At 34.9% G+C, this 13,930-nt stretch overlaps 1 protein-coding gene across 1 annotated transcript; it reads left to right on the top strand.

Moving 5' to 3' along the window:
- Positions 1–5,198: 5,198 nt before the first annotated feature.
- LOC139786285 (uncharacterized) lies at positions 5,199–6,848 on the top strand. The gene is given in 5 exon segments (XM_071725453.1): positions 5,199–5,204; positions 5,381–5,494; positions 5,584–5,676; positions 5,762–6,641; positions 6,688–6,848. Coding segments are annotated over 5 exon segments (1,254 nt in total).
- Positions 6,849–13,930: the final 7,082 nt, after the last annotated feature.

Raw genomic sequence — 13,930 nt, 5'->3', positions numbered from 1 at the left:
TCTGAAATATCCGGCACGATACTTCGCTAGAAATATATTGCGTGAGTCTCGCTCTGTTGACTTCAAAGACACAGACATCGACGGTTATTTATGGAAAATGTCTCCTAGGTAGAAATAGATCTTCCGCAGAATCTCAAGATATTCTTGTGCGTCAGCGCGAAGTTTCTCCCCTTACGCGAATCTATACTTACTCCAGATATTTTATTCAATACCTGAATCGTTAGGTGCTTTTCATACCGTACAATAAGATATCGCATTATATACTGTACTTTATGTAAAAGAATACTTTCGAGTGCGCGTGTTATCTTTGCGTTCATGGTTGTCTCGCGCGTATTGTCGCCAGGAAGAAGCCAGCTGTGAATTATTGTAAAAATTGAATTCAACGTGTCTTCCTTTTCTGCGAAGGGAAATGAAATCTTTTCGGGAAGATTGTGAGGCTAGTACCGAAACGTCCAATTATTAACGCCAGCCTTGCCTCTCGCGGCGCAACCTCTTCACCTTCGTCAACTTTTTCGCATCTTATATCAGTGCAGGTGATGCATATCCATTGTCATGCGGCCGACGTTGCACGATGACGAGCGACTTTACATTTAATGTTTGTATTTCGTGGCACAAATCCTGGAAGTAATGGCCGAAGTTTCGGCTGATATTGAAGGATAGGGAATTGGCGGGAGTTGCAACTTTGAAGATATTTGACGAACATCGCACATTAAATTATTATGTATGCCGCGCTGTTTATTAGATGACAGCGACCGAGTTCGAGGCTGACGCTAATCGATGTTGCGGCTGCTATACGTTATATTAATGCGAAAACGTTCTTGTTTTCTTACAAATAAAAGAATGATAAATAACAGAGAAATAAATCTTTGTTAAATTCGACGAGTATAAATTTATAATATATTTTGGACTAATATACATATGGATTAGTAAATCACAATAGATTTATTTGTCATGTATAGGGATAATAAAATGGAGAATGTAAATCGCATTTATGTAGATTAATATATATAAATTATTGCTATACATTGTGAAATATTACCATTTGCAGATATTAAATGCTGTCATCTACTTGCTGATGCAATGGAATAATTATATAATTTTTTGATAAGTATACATAGTGCATCAATTAATATTCTCTCTTTTATTTCTGCTCAGAGTTAACGGTTTTTGTATATTATTCTTTATATTATATTTATTCGGAATTTTCGTATTATAATCTAACATTTGTAAAATAATATTACAATTTTAACTAAATACTAAAGAACTTTATGCGTTTACAGGGGGGTGCGCGCGTAAATCGCGAGAAAAATAGCGATACCGTTCGGAGATACGCGGTTTCCGGCTGTGCTCAATTCGCCGATTCTGATGAAATTAAGCGGATTCGGCGATTACGAGCGGCGCGCGCGTTGAAGCGAATTACCGACGGGATGTTTCAATAATAGGGGCAAATTCAATATTGACGGGCGTAGAATAAATAATTCGCGGTTAACGAGTGGCGGTGGCACATTCGCACGTCCATTGTCGTCGGCATGGAAAGAGCCGCGCGTGGAAGCGAGATTACGAAGTTTAGGGGAATCCTCACTCGCGCGCGAGACTCTTTAATTACGGTCTTTCATTAAGAACCCTTTCGGTATGCGTCGCCTCGAACATCATTATAATTTATCGCCCTGTCCCTCCTTCATACTTCCTGTCACCTCTCTTTCTTTTTCACCGCGTTCTCCAACATCAACTGTCGACGATTGCGTTTTTTGATAACTTTTTGAAATACGTGATGGCACTTTCGACGATTACGTTCTTATCTCTTTGCGCTTTAACGTGAATGAAATTTGGCTGAATATTTACGAGGTTGAGTTAAAATAAAGGACCATTAAGGATAATCGTGATGTTGAAATGAATATGGAATATTTATAATCCTTTCATCTGATGATCCTCATTTCGAAGGTAAATTTCAGGCAATTCTCGACAAAGATTTATTTTCAGGGAAGAACGTACCAAAATATTCCCGCACGAATGAAGCAGGATCTCTCCGGATATCATTTTTAATGCAAAAAGTTTACGCATTGTTTATTTCGTGTTCGATGTTAAAAACTATTATGTTACAAATTATATCCGTATCTGAATCCAAGGATTATTTTGCCACCGTTGAATAAAATTCGCACGTTTTTTTTTTCACGTGTCGCTTACTCGCGTGTGCGTGATTAAAAACTTGCCTTTGTAACGCAAATCAGCGATGCGCTGAAAACACTTTGCGCATAACGTATGCATTACACGCGCTGACGAAAAAAAAAAAAAAACAATAAATCCGTGGCCCAAACAAAACGCATAGAGACGAATAGGCTGTAAAATTAATTCTCGATATGTGTATCTCGGGTACGGATTGCAAACGTAATGGCCGATGAATAGCTCGTTATCTTCTCTTCTTCCATCCATATTGTTTATCGGTCCCGCGTATTCACGGTCTGCCCAAATTTGCAACTATCATATGCCACTATAATAATATAATAATATAATATTTTTGTTAATGTTTTAGAATTGATTCAGAATTGTGACTGTCTTACGAAACTGCATATTGTGTTTTTAGTGAAATATGAAGTTGATTTTTTTGGATAACAAGCGATCAAAAATAAAATAAGTGATAAAATATTGCTTGCCATTTAGAATTTTATATTAAGATATCAAATTGAAATTTAATGAGTGATCTTCTTTGATATCTTTAGTAAGAAAAAGTTAACTCTGAATTTTATTGGCGTAATCTAACATTTTCCACAGCGTCATATTAAAGAATATATTATTAATAAATTGATCAATAAAATATATAATAAATGCTTAATATAGATACAATATATACACTGAGAGAAAAAAGTCGAAGTATTCAGTAACAAATGTTATTTGTGACATTTTCTTCAATATTTATTGGTTATAAAAAAATTTGACTATGATAACAGAATTATAATAGGGGAGACCGGGGCTAAGCCGACAACGGGGCAAACTTGACACTAGGCTTTTTGCCAATTTAAATCTATCGTAGAAACTTGCCTTTCCTACTGTAAATGCGTCTTTATGTGCCAGTATTATCAACGGAATTTGGTAACATTCTGAGTTATAGTGTAATTTTTAACGCGACATAAGCGTTTTTGATAGTGAAAAGTAATTTTTCTGATCTCTCGAAAATGTCTACTCTTTCATCGAGCTTTACTCTTGCGAATCTACCGGTAAGTGATTTTGATGGGAAATTTGATGCTCTATATGAATCCGATAATCGTTTTTGGATATTTTCAAAATTTTCATGTTTTTGAAGTGACAAAAGTGAAAAACGACGTCCGGGGCAAAGTCAACACCACGCCGTTTCGTCGGCTCCCAGTAACAAACGATGCTTGTCATGCAGCCGTATGGCTCATGACAAATGTATGCGCACGTCCGATCGCGAGTTTACCTGCATTAATTGTTTTTCAGACATGAGTTTAGATGAAGATAATTGAAAGTTCAACAATTTTTGTTCTCATTATTTCAAATGATTGTTCTAGCTACTTTATTCCGAATTTTTGTACTTTTTAAATACACAATAAACAATGTATTTTCATTTTCAGACAGTAAAAAATAAGTTCCAGATCAAATTGTGTCGATCAGACAAAGTGTTGAGTTTGCCCCGGCGGGGTGTCGAGTTTGCCCCGGCATTTTTCAATTCGAAAATTTGTCTTCGCGTCACTTTTTCTTTCCTGGCGGCAAAACAAAGCGACGTACAGCAAAACTTCCTGAATCAATTTTGTACCTGAAGAAACACTCTTTAAATATGTACCATTGAATTTGCCTAAAAATTTTAATTAAATATTAAAAATTGCCTTTGAAAAAATAGTGTCGGCTTAGCCCCGGTCTCCCCTACATTTCTGTGAAATATACCTATCAAATTTTTCTTATTAATTGTAAAAAAATTTTCGTTTATTTCTTGCTGGAAAAATAAATCTACCTACGGCAAACTTATATTTTTTTACAGCAATAAAATATTTAGTTACTATAGGATTGATCTTTATAGACAAATGATTTATTTCCGGGAACTAAATTTATTCCCTAGAAACAAATGTTCATTTGTTTGGTTACTGATTCGCATTGCATCATGCATATGGCGCGGAATTGGCGGACTAGTGGCAGTGCATTGTCGTTCCGTGGTTGCTGTGATCCTGTGATCCATGTTGAGTGTGATTCATATCGACTCGATGCTTTAAGTTGCAAGTTGCAATGGAAGACAAAGTGAAAAATATTTTATTCACGTTACGTCTACAACGATGGAGCGAGAATCTAATAAGTAAGTTTGCAACATAATATCTCTTATATCAGAGCAAAATGACGCTTTTCAATACAGACGTACTTTTACTTTTCTGCTTTGTTGGCTGAGAACGAATGTTCTTGATGTGTTAGTTCTATAAATTGCTGTCATTTTCATGAATGTAACTTACGAAATATACCTAGAAAAGAAGTATCTAACCTATTCTAAGTTGTGTAGAAAGTCCATAATTAATAATTAAGATCTTTTTTAGTGACGCTCATTACATGATACGTAAAAACAAAGTGCCACTTTGATCTAAATCTACTTTATTTAACATAGGGTATACAAGGCATATGTAAACATTGTTCTAGGTTTAACAACATATGCGCGAAATGTCCTGAAGATTTTATGCAGCGGTATTTTTTAAAACAGTAAAGTAATTTTTTTGAAAAAATTATAAATTACATAAAATTATAAATTGCACTAGAAAATATGTAATAAAATTTCTTTTTGTACTTATAACATTTTTGTGTTGTAACGTTTTCTACGAATACTTGAATTTTTCTCCTATAATTTTCTATAATTTTGTGCATATGTTGTTAAACCTAGAATAATATAATGTATATATTAAACTCCACATTATCATCAAATTAATTCCAATTTTTAGATAATGATGTCAACTATGATACTCTGAAATACATGACTATTAATCAGTGTCCAGAACTAGCTGAAGTTATACCATCGGTAGGTGCAAGAATTGCACTACAAAATTATTTCCGCAGTAATGATTTATGCAAAGAAATCAGTGCCCCTTCTGACAATAACCTTTCTCTGGCTCCGACTTCTATGCCTTTTGTGACTCCAACTTTGACACTTGCTCTTACGCCACAAGAGATATTTGACGAATCAGTTACAGAAGATTGATGAAACAGTGGACATGATGGTATGTAAAATTCTCCAGAACTGTTTAAAGTATGTGTGTAATATTACAAATAAGAAAAAATATAATTCATTTTTCTTATGTTTTGTTACATTTGCATAAGTATTGCTATATTTCTTGTCATATTGTGTCACATAATTTGTTACATTTCAATATAACAAATTGAAACCGCGGACGAGACCGCGTACATCATGCTGAAGAGGTGGCTGGACTCGTTCGAGTGGCTGAGGAGAACTCGCGTTAAGGATGGCAAGTCGGTCTATTCCTATGCTACGAACATGACCGTCGACCAGGTAAGAAGTGTACTTACCTGCATTTCTACAACTAACCAGCCTGACGTGTGTCGTACGGATGGTGGAATACATGAATGTTTATATTCTAGATAAATGAAGTGAAAAACATACTTGCAGACATGAAGCAAAAATTAGAAGTACGCTATGAGCTTAATTCGAAGAAGCAAAATAATACAGTGCAGAAGCAAGTAATTTGAAGAAGCAAAATAATACATTCTTTTACTGTATTATTTTGCTTCTTTGAATTATTGGATTCTTCACCATTTTACCATGGAGGTAGAGACGAATGAGTTGGACGCGCCGAATAGCGACATTGGATTGAAATTGCCAGAAATACCGACGGAAGAACCCTTATATATAAGTCTGTGTAGCGATAGTGACCAGTTTATATCGTGCGATGAGTTTTTTTTTCTAATACAAAAGATACGTGTTAGATTTTTGATCATTGATACTAGGCCGAAGGTCCATTATGAAAGTTCCATGATACTGTCGGAGAGATGTATTAACATTCCACAGATGTATTAATATGTGGAATGTTAATACATCTGTCCGACAGTATCGACAGTATCCGACAGTAAATGTCTATATTCCGTGCCGATCGAGTGGAATGCTACGCGAGAGACTCCGGCACAGTGCGTTCATGTAAAAATATTGAAGGAGATCCTTATCCATTCAGATTTTCGAGAAATGGGATCACGGTATAGTCTTATTATGCTTTATACCAGGATCACTTTTCTCGAAAATCTGAATGGAGGCTATCAGGAATGGCTGGAGCGGTATCCAGCATTTACAACGAATCCCAATATCCAAATACCAAATATCAACAATATCAAGAATGAGATTTTGGAGACATTTGAATATCCAGATTTGTTCGCAGTGTACTCTAACGAGGAAGAAGAGCGGATAAGAAAGAACAAATTGAATAACAAGAACATCGACGTGGAAATGGATCATGGTGACAACAAATCAGCGATATCCAGGCATATCAAATCGAACAGCAATGACACAGTTTCTCCAAACAAATCCAAGAATTTCGTTACTCAGGTAACGAAACATAAATCAATTGACAAACGGCCGTCTCGGGGCGACAGTGTGAATGGGCAACGATTGGATAGTTCCGAAAGTTCAATAGTTGCCCATTCACATTGTCGCCCCGATATTGTCTCCGCCTAAGAAAAGAAAGTTGATCAAAGTGTTACAAAACGTGAGCGTGAAACCTATTATTATTGATCACAGTAGTAAACCAATCACCTTGAAGACGAGTGATCTACGATGTAAGGAAGTATTAAGATTTATGAAAAAGTTGAATGAACTGGCGAAATCGAAAGAGAAGCTTGCCAACGAATTGTATTAATTCAAGTGTTGTCATTGTATTTTTAACAAGATTAAAAAAACTGTTAAGTTATTGTACTCTGTAAAATAAACATATACAGAATAAATTAACTTTGATGTATAATTGTTATTTTTATGCTATGTTCCATACTATATTTATATTAAATTTTTCAGGAAAATGGACACATGTACAAAGTTTTTTTACATCTTTATTGAATTTATTCAACTTAAAGTTCGAAGGACAACTTTTCCCTTTTTAACAGAAAAATAAAAATAGTTCTTCCAATATCATGAGAATTTCCCAATTTCCAAGCCAATTTCATATTTATCTAAGAAATAATGCGATAATTAATTTTATTTAATGTTTTCATAACTTGTTTAATAGATCAAAAATTCTTATTCTAACTTTATAATACAAGTATATTTCTTCTAGCTCGACGAAGAGAACTGTTTGTACTAAATAACTAACAAATCATAAATCGAATAAATTCAATACAAACGTAAAAATATTTGTACATATAGGTCTGCATTTTTCACATCAGAAATCCATATTATTCTGTGAATGTAGTATAATAAAATGTATTCACATAAATATTTATTTCAATATATAATATAACATTATTAATTGAAATAAAATTAAATTAAGAGAAGAAATTATAGTTATTTAGCTACATTCAATTTATTTGTCAGAAATATATCGATTTATAAAAATTTTAAAATTTTGATATTTGCGATTAAATAACTTATGCCAAGGAAATAAACAATTATTTGTCATAAATAATACTTATTTCAAAAATGAAATATATGGTTTATTTACTAGAAATAAAATTTTATTTCGCCGTATTTAAATAAGAGATTTATTTCTATGAAATAAGGCTTATATCCCACAAATAAATTTTTAAGTATTTTTTTCTCAGTGTAGATAATAATGATAAAATTATATAATAACAATAAGATTTATGATAAAAATCGTTCAATATTTCTCTTTACAATTAGGTATGTGAAGAGCTGATAAAGTTCGGTTAGTATAAAATGATTATTGCCTATAGCCGCGAAAAGTCATCGTACGAGTTAAACGCGAATATTATCCACTCTCACGTGATTTTACTCGCTCATTAAATCTTGGATATAGCCTTCTCTTTGCCGTCGATACGAGAATTTACGAGCAATACATCCGCATTGCTTTGTAAAGGACGTATACATCCTGCGGAGAGTGCACTCTCATCGAATACGTGACGGGGCATCGAGGGTTGGCCGCAGGGCCAGTGGGCGTTCACGTGTCACGCGTGTCGCAACACGCGCGTGTTATCGCGCAAAATGACACGTCCGTCGCGGACGCGTATAACAGCCGGATGTAGTTTGGACGCGGGAAGACAGGAAGAGCCACGGAGCGAGGCTCTGGTCGACGTGACATGAATAAAAGATCGAGCGCATGTGTCTCGGGCTACTTTTCTCGGCGCGCCGATATTGACTGTCGTCTTGACGTTCGCGCCTCGATATCGTCCGCCGAACCGTTCGTCGTAATTAACCCTTTGAGTGCTTTTTCAATTGTTTTTAGATCTTCGCGCTCGATGAATATACAGACTGAAGCGAAACATTTGCAGTTTATACCGTTTGCTTGACTATTTAACTTGTGGAATTGAATAAAAATTTATTTGAACATTATTCTTTTCCATTAAAAGCAATAATTTTTAACGTGAAAATCTGAGTGAAATTTTATTTTAAGGCAAAGTTTAAATTAGATGTGGAGATTAATAATTCATTTATTTCTCTACATTTATAAGGTTGATTTTTCAAAGAATTTATCAATTTATATAAAACTGATTTTAATACAACTTAAAGTTGTTGATACTATACAGGGTGTCACTGAATGTTTGGTACTTTTCTCATATTTAGATAGAGCGAGCCAAACTGAGTCGAAAAGTCATGTACCATTTTGCAATTTTCGCAATAGTTGATGAGTTATTAATGATTAAAAATCGCCGTATTAGCCCGGCCCACCGCCAAATCCAAGCGCGCGGCGAGATGCGGCCGCCCCGCGGTCGGCGCGCGGGCAGTTGTTTTCTACAAACGGCGATGATTACGCACGAGCGGCGCGTACCGCCGGGCCCCCGTCCTGAGCGATGATAGTTTCTCGCTTTTTTAAATAGAAATAAAATTTTCTAACAACATAGAAAAATTTTTTGTGCGTACGTATGTACATACGTGTGTACATGCATACACACAGGAACATATCAATTGTACTGCTTAAAAAAGCGATTACTCAATTTACTTTTTTTCTTTTATTAAGTAACGGTTGTCTTTAAGACAGAATATTTTCTTGATGATAGTCTTAAAATGTACAAATTTTAGAAAGAGTCTTTATCATGTACTCGAAAGAAGAATTTATACTCCTTCAAAGAACATAATAAAATTTTATCAAAGAAAAGTCAAAATAATAAATAAAGTAATATGAGGACCCTCGAGATTAAAATAGGAGAAGTCAAGGCTATGAGGGTCAGACGCAGATCACAGTGCGTAATATCAGAAATAACTGATTTATTCGTCGTTTTGATACATTACATCGATCCGTACGTTTCGGCTCAGTTTTGAGCCATCTTCAGCGGTAGTTACAGAAATTAAGTTACACACTCCGTACCGTATGGTGAGTATACTGATTCAAAGTATCAGAAAAATAGACCAATTGATCCATATCTGTAAATTTGTTCAATTAATGTTGAGATATTAAAAAGATCCCTTAGGAAACTCACCATTCGGTCTGAAAAACGTGGAATACAGAGCCATGTACATAATAAATACTCTCTGCGAGAAGACTTGACGATCTTATCGACACGACACATGCACAGCAATGATATGAAAGGTCTTGCAAGAAGAGGCATGTCGTAGGTCAACACACCGGCGAGGATTATAACAAAGCACGATTTGACACCGTCTCAAAATGACACGGATTTTTTGCATCATGCATATGTCACGGTTTTGAGCAAATTGTAATCCATGCTCATGAACTTTGGTCGTTGGCAAATCGGGGTTTTACTATTGGTACATGTAATATTGTGACGGTGTCAAATCGTGCTTTGTTATAATCCTCGCCGGTGTGTTGACCTACGACATGTCTCTTCTTGCAAGACCTTTCATATCATTGTGTGTCGTGTCGACAAGATCGTCAAGTCTTCTCGCAGAGAGTATTCATTATGTAAATGGCTCTGTATTCCACGTTTTTCAGACCGAATGGTGAGTTTTCTAAGGGATCTTTTTAATATCTCAATATTAATTGAATAAATTTAAAGATATGGATCAATTGGTCAATGTTTCTGATACTTTGAATCAGTAAACTACTCACCATACGGTACGGAGAACGTGTAACTTAACTTCTGTAACTACCGCTGAAGATGGCTCAAAGCTGAGCCAAAACGTACGGATCGATGTAATGTATCAAAACGACGAATAAATCAGTTATTTCTGATATTACGCACTGTGATCTGCGTCTGACCCTCATAGCCTTGACTTCTCCTATCAAAATAATTAGCAAATCAAATTTTGGTTTTAATTTTATATGCTTAACTGAAGAACTGAATAATTAGAATTTAGAATATTATTTAGTTTAAGTAATATTATCAAGAAAACATTCTTTGTAAAGATCATCGTTACTTAAAAGAAGAGAAAACTGAGTAATTGGTTTTCTTAGCACTAGAATGATAATTTTTTGCGTGTGCGTATACGGCACGCCGTTTTGCTATTTAATACCATCATAAAAATTCTACCAAATTAAATTGATACTCAAAGAAAAAAAATTATTATTATGTCTAGACATACTTATAATTCATCGAATTATTAATAAGCTATAATTGAAAATGCAGAATTAAAATTATGTCTAGACAAAATATTAATTCCGAATTTATTTTGTGTTATGCTTAAAAAAAGGAAGAGAAAAAAAATAATTATTTTTTCTTTCTGTGGCAAGAAAATGATAGAGCGCTATCATTTCCACACACCACCTTGCGGCAGATAGCATGGCGCATTTTTTTAAGTGCAATGGTACCCCCAGTAGGTCTAATCCACTTTGCATTAAAATATTCTCATATTTTAATGCAAGAACTGTTTGAAGTGCCTTTTTCCATGTGATTAGGCCACCTCGACCCATCCATCTGTCTGGATATCGCGCGTCTAAAACATTTCACGCCTTTCGCGAAAAATCCGCAGGAGCCCCATCGTAACTGGAAAATGCGCATTTTTCGCGACAGGCGCGAAATGTTTTAGACGCGCGATATCTGGACAGATGGATGGGTCGAAGTGGCACAATCATTTGGCCGGCGCGGTCGCCGGATATTAACGTGCTCGACTATTTCGTTTGGGGTTACATGAAAGATTTAGTCGAGTACACCGGCGTGGTGGTACAGAAACTGAGGTACGAGAAGAAATTCTCGCAGCTTTCGATACCATCACGCCGGAAATGGCGCACCGCGCGACGCGCAATATTAATCGAAGGGCCGAACTCTGTATACGAGAACGAGGAAGGCACTTCGAACAGTTCTTTCATTAAAATATGAGAATATTTTAATACAAAGTGGATTAGACCTACTAAGAATACAACTTAAAAAAATACACCATGCTATCTGCCGCAAGGTAGTGTGTGGAAATGATAGCGCTCTATCATTTTCTTGCCACAGAAAGAAAAAATAATTATTTTTTGGCTCGCGATCTTATATCGCGATTGCTATTTATGTCCGCAAAATTCACACGCAAAAAATATTATTCTAGTGCTAAGAAAACCAATTTCTCTATTTTAGTTCTCTTTTTTTAAGTAACTGTTTACTCTCTTTACTTAAAACAAGTAATATTCTGAATTCAAATTGTTTAATTCTTCAATTAAGATTATAAAATTAAAACAAAAATTCGATTTGCTTATTATTTTGACTTTTCTTTGATAAAATTTTATAATGTTCTTTGAAAGAGTATAAATTCTTTTTTCCAGTACATGATAAAGACTTTTTCTATTTGTGATGAATACATTTTAAGATTATTATCAAGAAAATATTCTTTCTTAAAGAACCCCGTTACTTACCAAAAGAAAAAAAGTAATTCCAGAATTACAATTGTGTACATAATAGAAATTCAAGTATTTAAATTGCGTACATAAGTAAAATTCGGGAATTACAATTATGTACATAATTTTAATTCCCGAAAATTTTTTATGTCATAACGTAAAATAAATTCAGAATTAATATTTTGTCTAGACATAATTGTAATTCTGCATTTTCAATTATAGCTTAACAATAATTCGATAAATTATAAGTATGTCTAGACACAATAATAATTTCTTTTCTTTGAGTATCAATTTAATTTTGTAGAATTTTTATGATGGTATTAAATAGTAAAATGGCATGCCGTATACGCACACGCAAAAAAATATCATTCTAGTGCTAAGAAAACCAATTACTCAGTTTTCTCTTCTTTTAAGTAACGATGATCTTTACAAAAAATGTTTTCTTGATAATATTACTTAAAATAAATAATATTCTAAATTCTAATTATTCAGTTCTTCAGTTAAGAATATAAAATTAAAACAAAAATTTGATTTGCTAATTATTTTGATAGGAGAAGTCAAGGCTATGAGGGTCAGACGCAGATCACAGTGCGTAATATCAGAAATAACTGATTTATTCGTTGTTTTGATACATTACATCGATCCGTACGTTTCGGCTCAGCTTTGAGCCATCTTCAGCGGTAGTTACAGAAGTTAAGTTACACGTTCTCCGTACCGTATGGTGAGTAGTTTACTGATTCAAAGTATCAGAAACATTGACCAATTGATCCATATCTTTAAATTTGTTCAATTAATATTGAGATATTAAAAAGATCCCTTAGAAAACTCACCATTCGGTCTGAAAAACGTGGAATACAGAGCCATTTACATAATGAATACTCTCTGCGAGAAGACTTGACGATCTTGTCGACACGACACACAATGATATGAAAGGTCTTGCAAGAAGAGGCATGTCGTAGGTCAACACACCGGCGAGGATTATAACAAAGCACGATTTGACACCGTCACAATATTACATGTACCAATAGTAAAACCCCGATTTGCCAACGACCAAAGTTCATGAGCATGGATTACAATTTGCTCAAAACCGTGACATATGCATGATGCAAAAAATCCGTGTCATTTTGAGACGGTGTCAAATCGTGCTTTGTTATAATCCTCGCCGGTGTGTTGACCTACGACATGCCTCTTCTTGCAAGACCTTTCATATCATTGCTGTGCATGTGTCGTGTCGATAAGATCGTCAAGTCTTCTCGCAGAGAGTATTCATTATGTACATGGCTCTGTATTCCACGTTTTTCAGACCGAATGGTGAGTTTCCTAAGGGATTTTTTTAATATCTCAACATTAATTGAACAAATTTACAGATATGGATCAATTGGTCTATTTTTCTGATACTTTGAATCAGTATACTCACCATACGGTACGGAGAACGTGTAACTTAATTTCTGTAACTACCGCTGAAGATGGCTCAAAACTGAGCCGAAACGTACGGATCGATGTAATGTATCAAAACGACGAATAAATCAGTTATTTCTGATATTACGCACTGTGATCTGCGTCTGACCCTCATAGCCTTGACTTCTCCTATTTTATAATCTCGAGGGTCCTCATATTACTTTATTTATTATTTTGACTTTTCTTTGATAAAATTTTATTATGTTCTTTGAAGGAGTATAAATTCTTCTTTCGAGTACATGATAAAGACTCTTTCTAAAATTTGTACATTTTAAGACTATCATCAAGAAAATATTCTTTCTTAAAGACAACCGTTACTTACTAAAAGAAAAAAAGTAAATTGAGTAATCGCTTTTTTAAGCAGTACAATTGATATGTTCCTGGGTGTATGCATGTACACACGTATGTACATACGTACGCACAAAAAATTTTTCTATGTTAGAAAATTTTATTTCTGTTTAAAAAAGGCGAGAAACTATCATCGCTCAGGACGGGGGCCCGGCGTTACGCGCCGCTCGTGCGTCGCGCCGTGTCATCATCGCCGCTTGTAGTAAACAACTGCCCGCACGCCGAACGCGGGGCGGCCGCATCTCACCGCGCGC

This window comes from Temnothorax nylanderi, unplaced genomic scaffold, assembly GCF_030848795.1.
Source record: "Temnothorax nylanderi isolate EJ_2023f unplaced genomic scaffold, tnyl_v1.0 TNYL_tig1000_pilon, whole genome shotgun sequence".
Taxonomy (NCBI): domain Eukaryota; kingdom Metazoa; phylum Arthropoda; class Insecta; order Hymenoptera; family Formicidae; genus Temnothorax; species Temnothorax nylanderi.
Note: the sequence above shows the minus strand (reverse complement) of the source record. Positions and strands in the feature narration are given on the sequence as shown.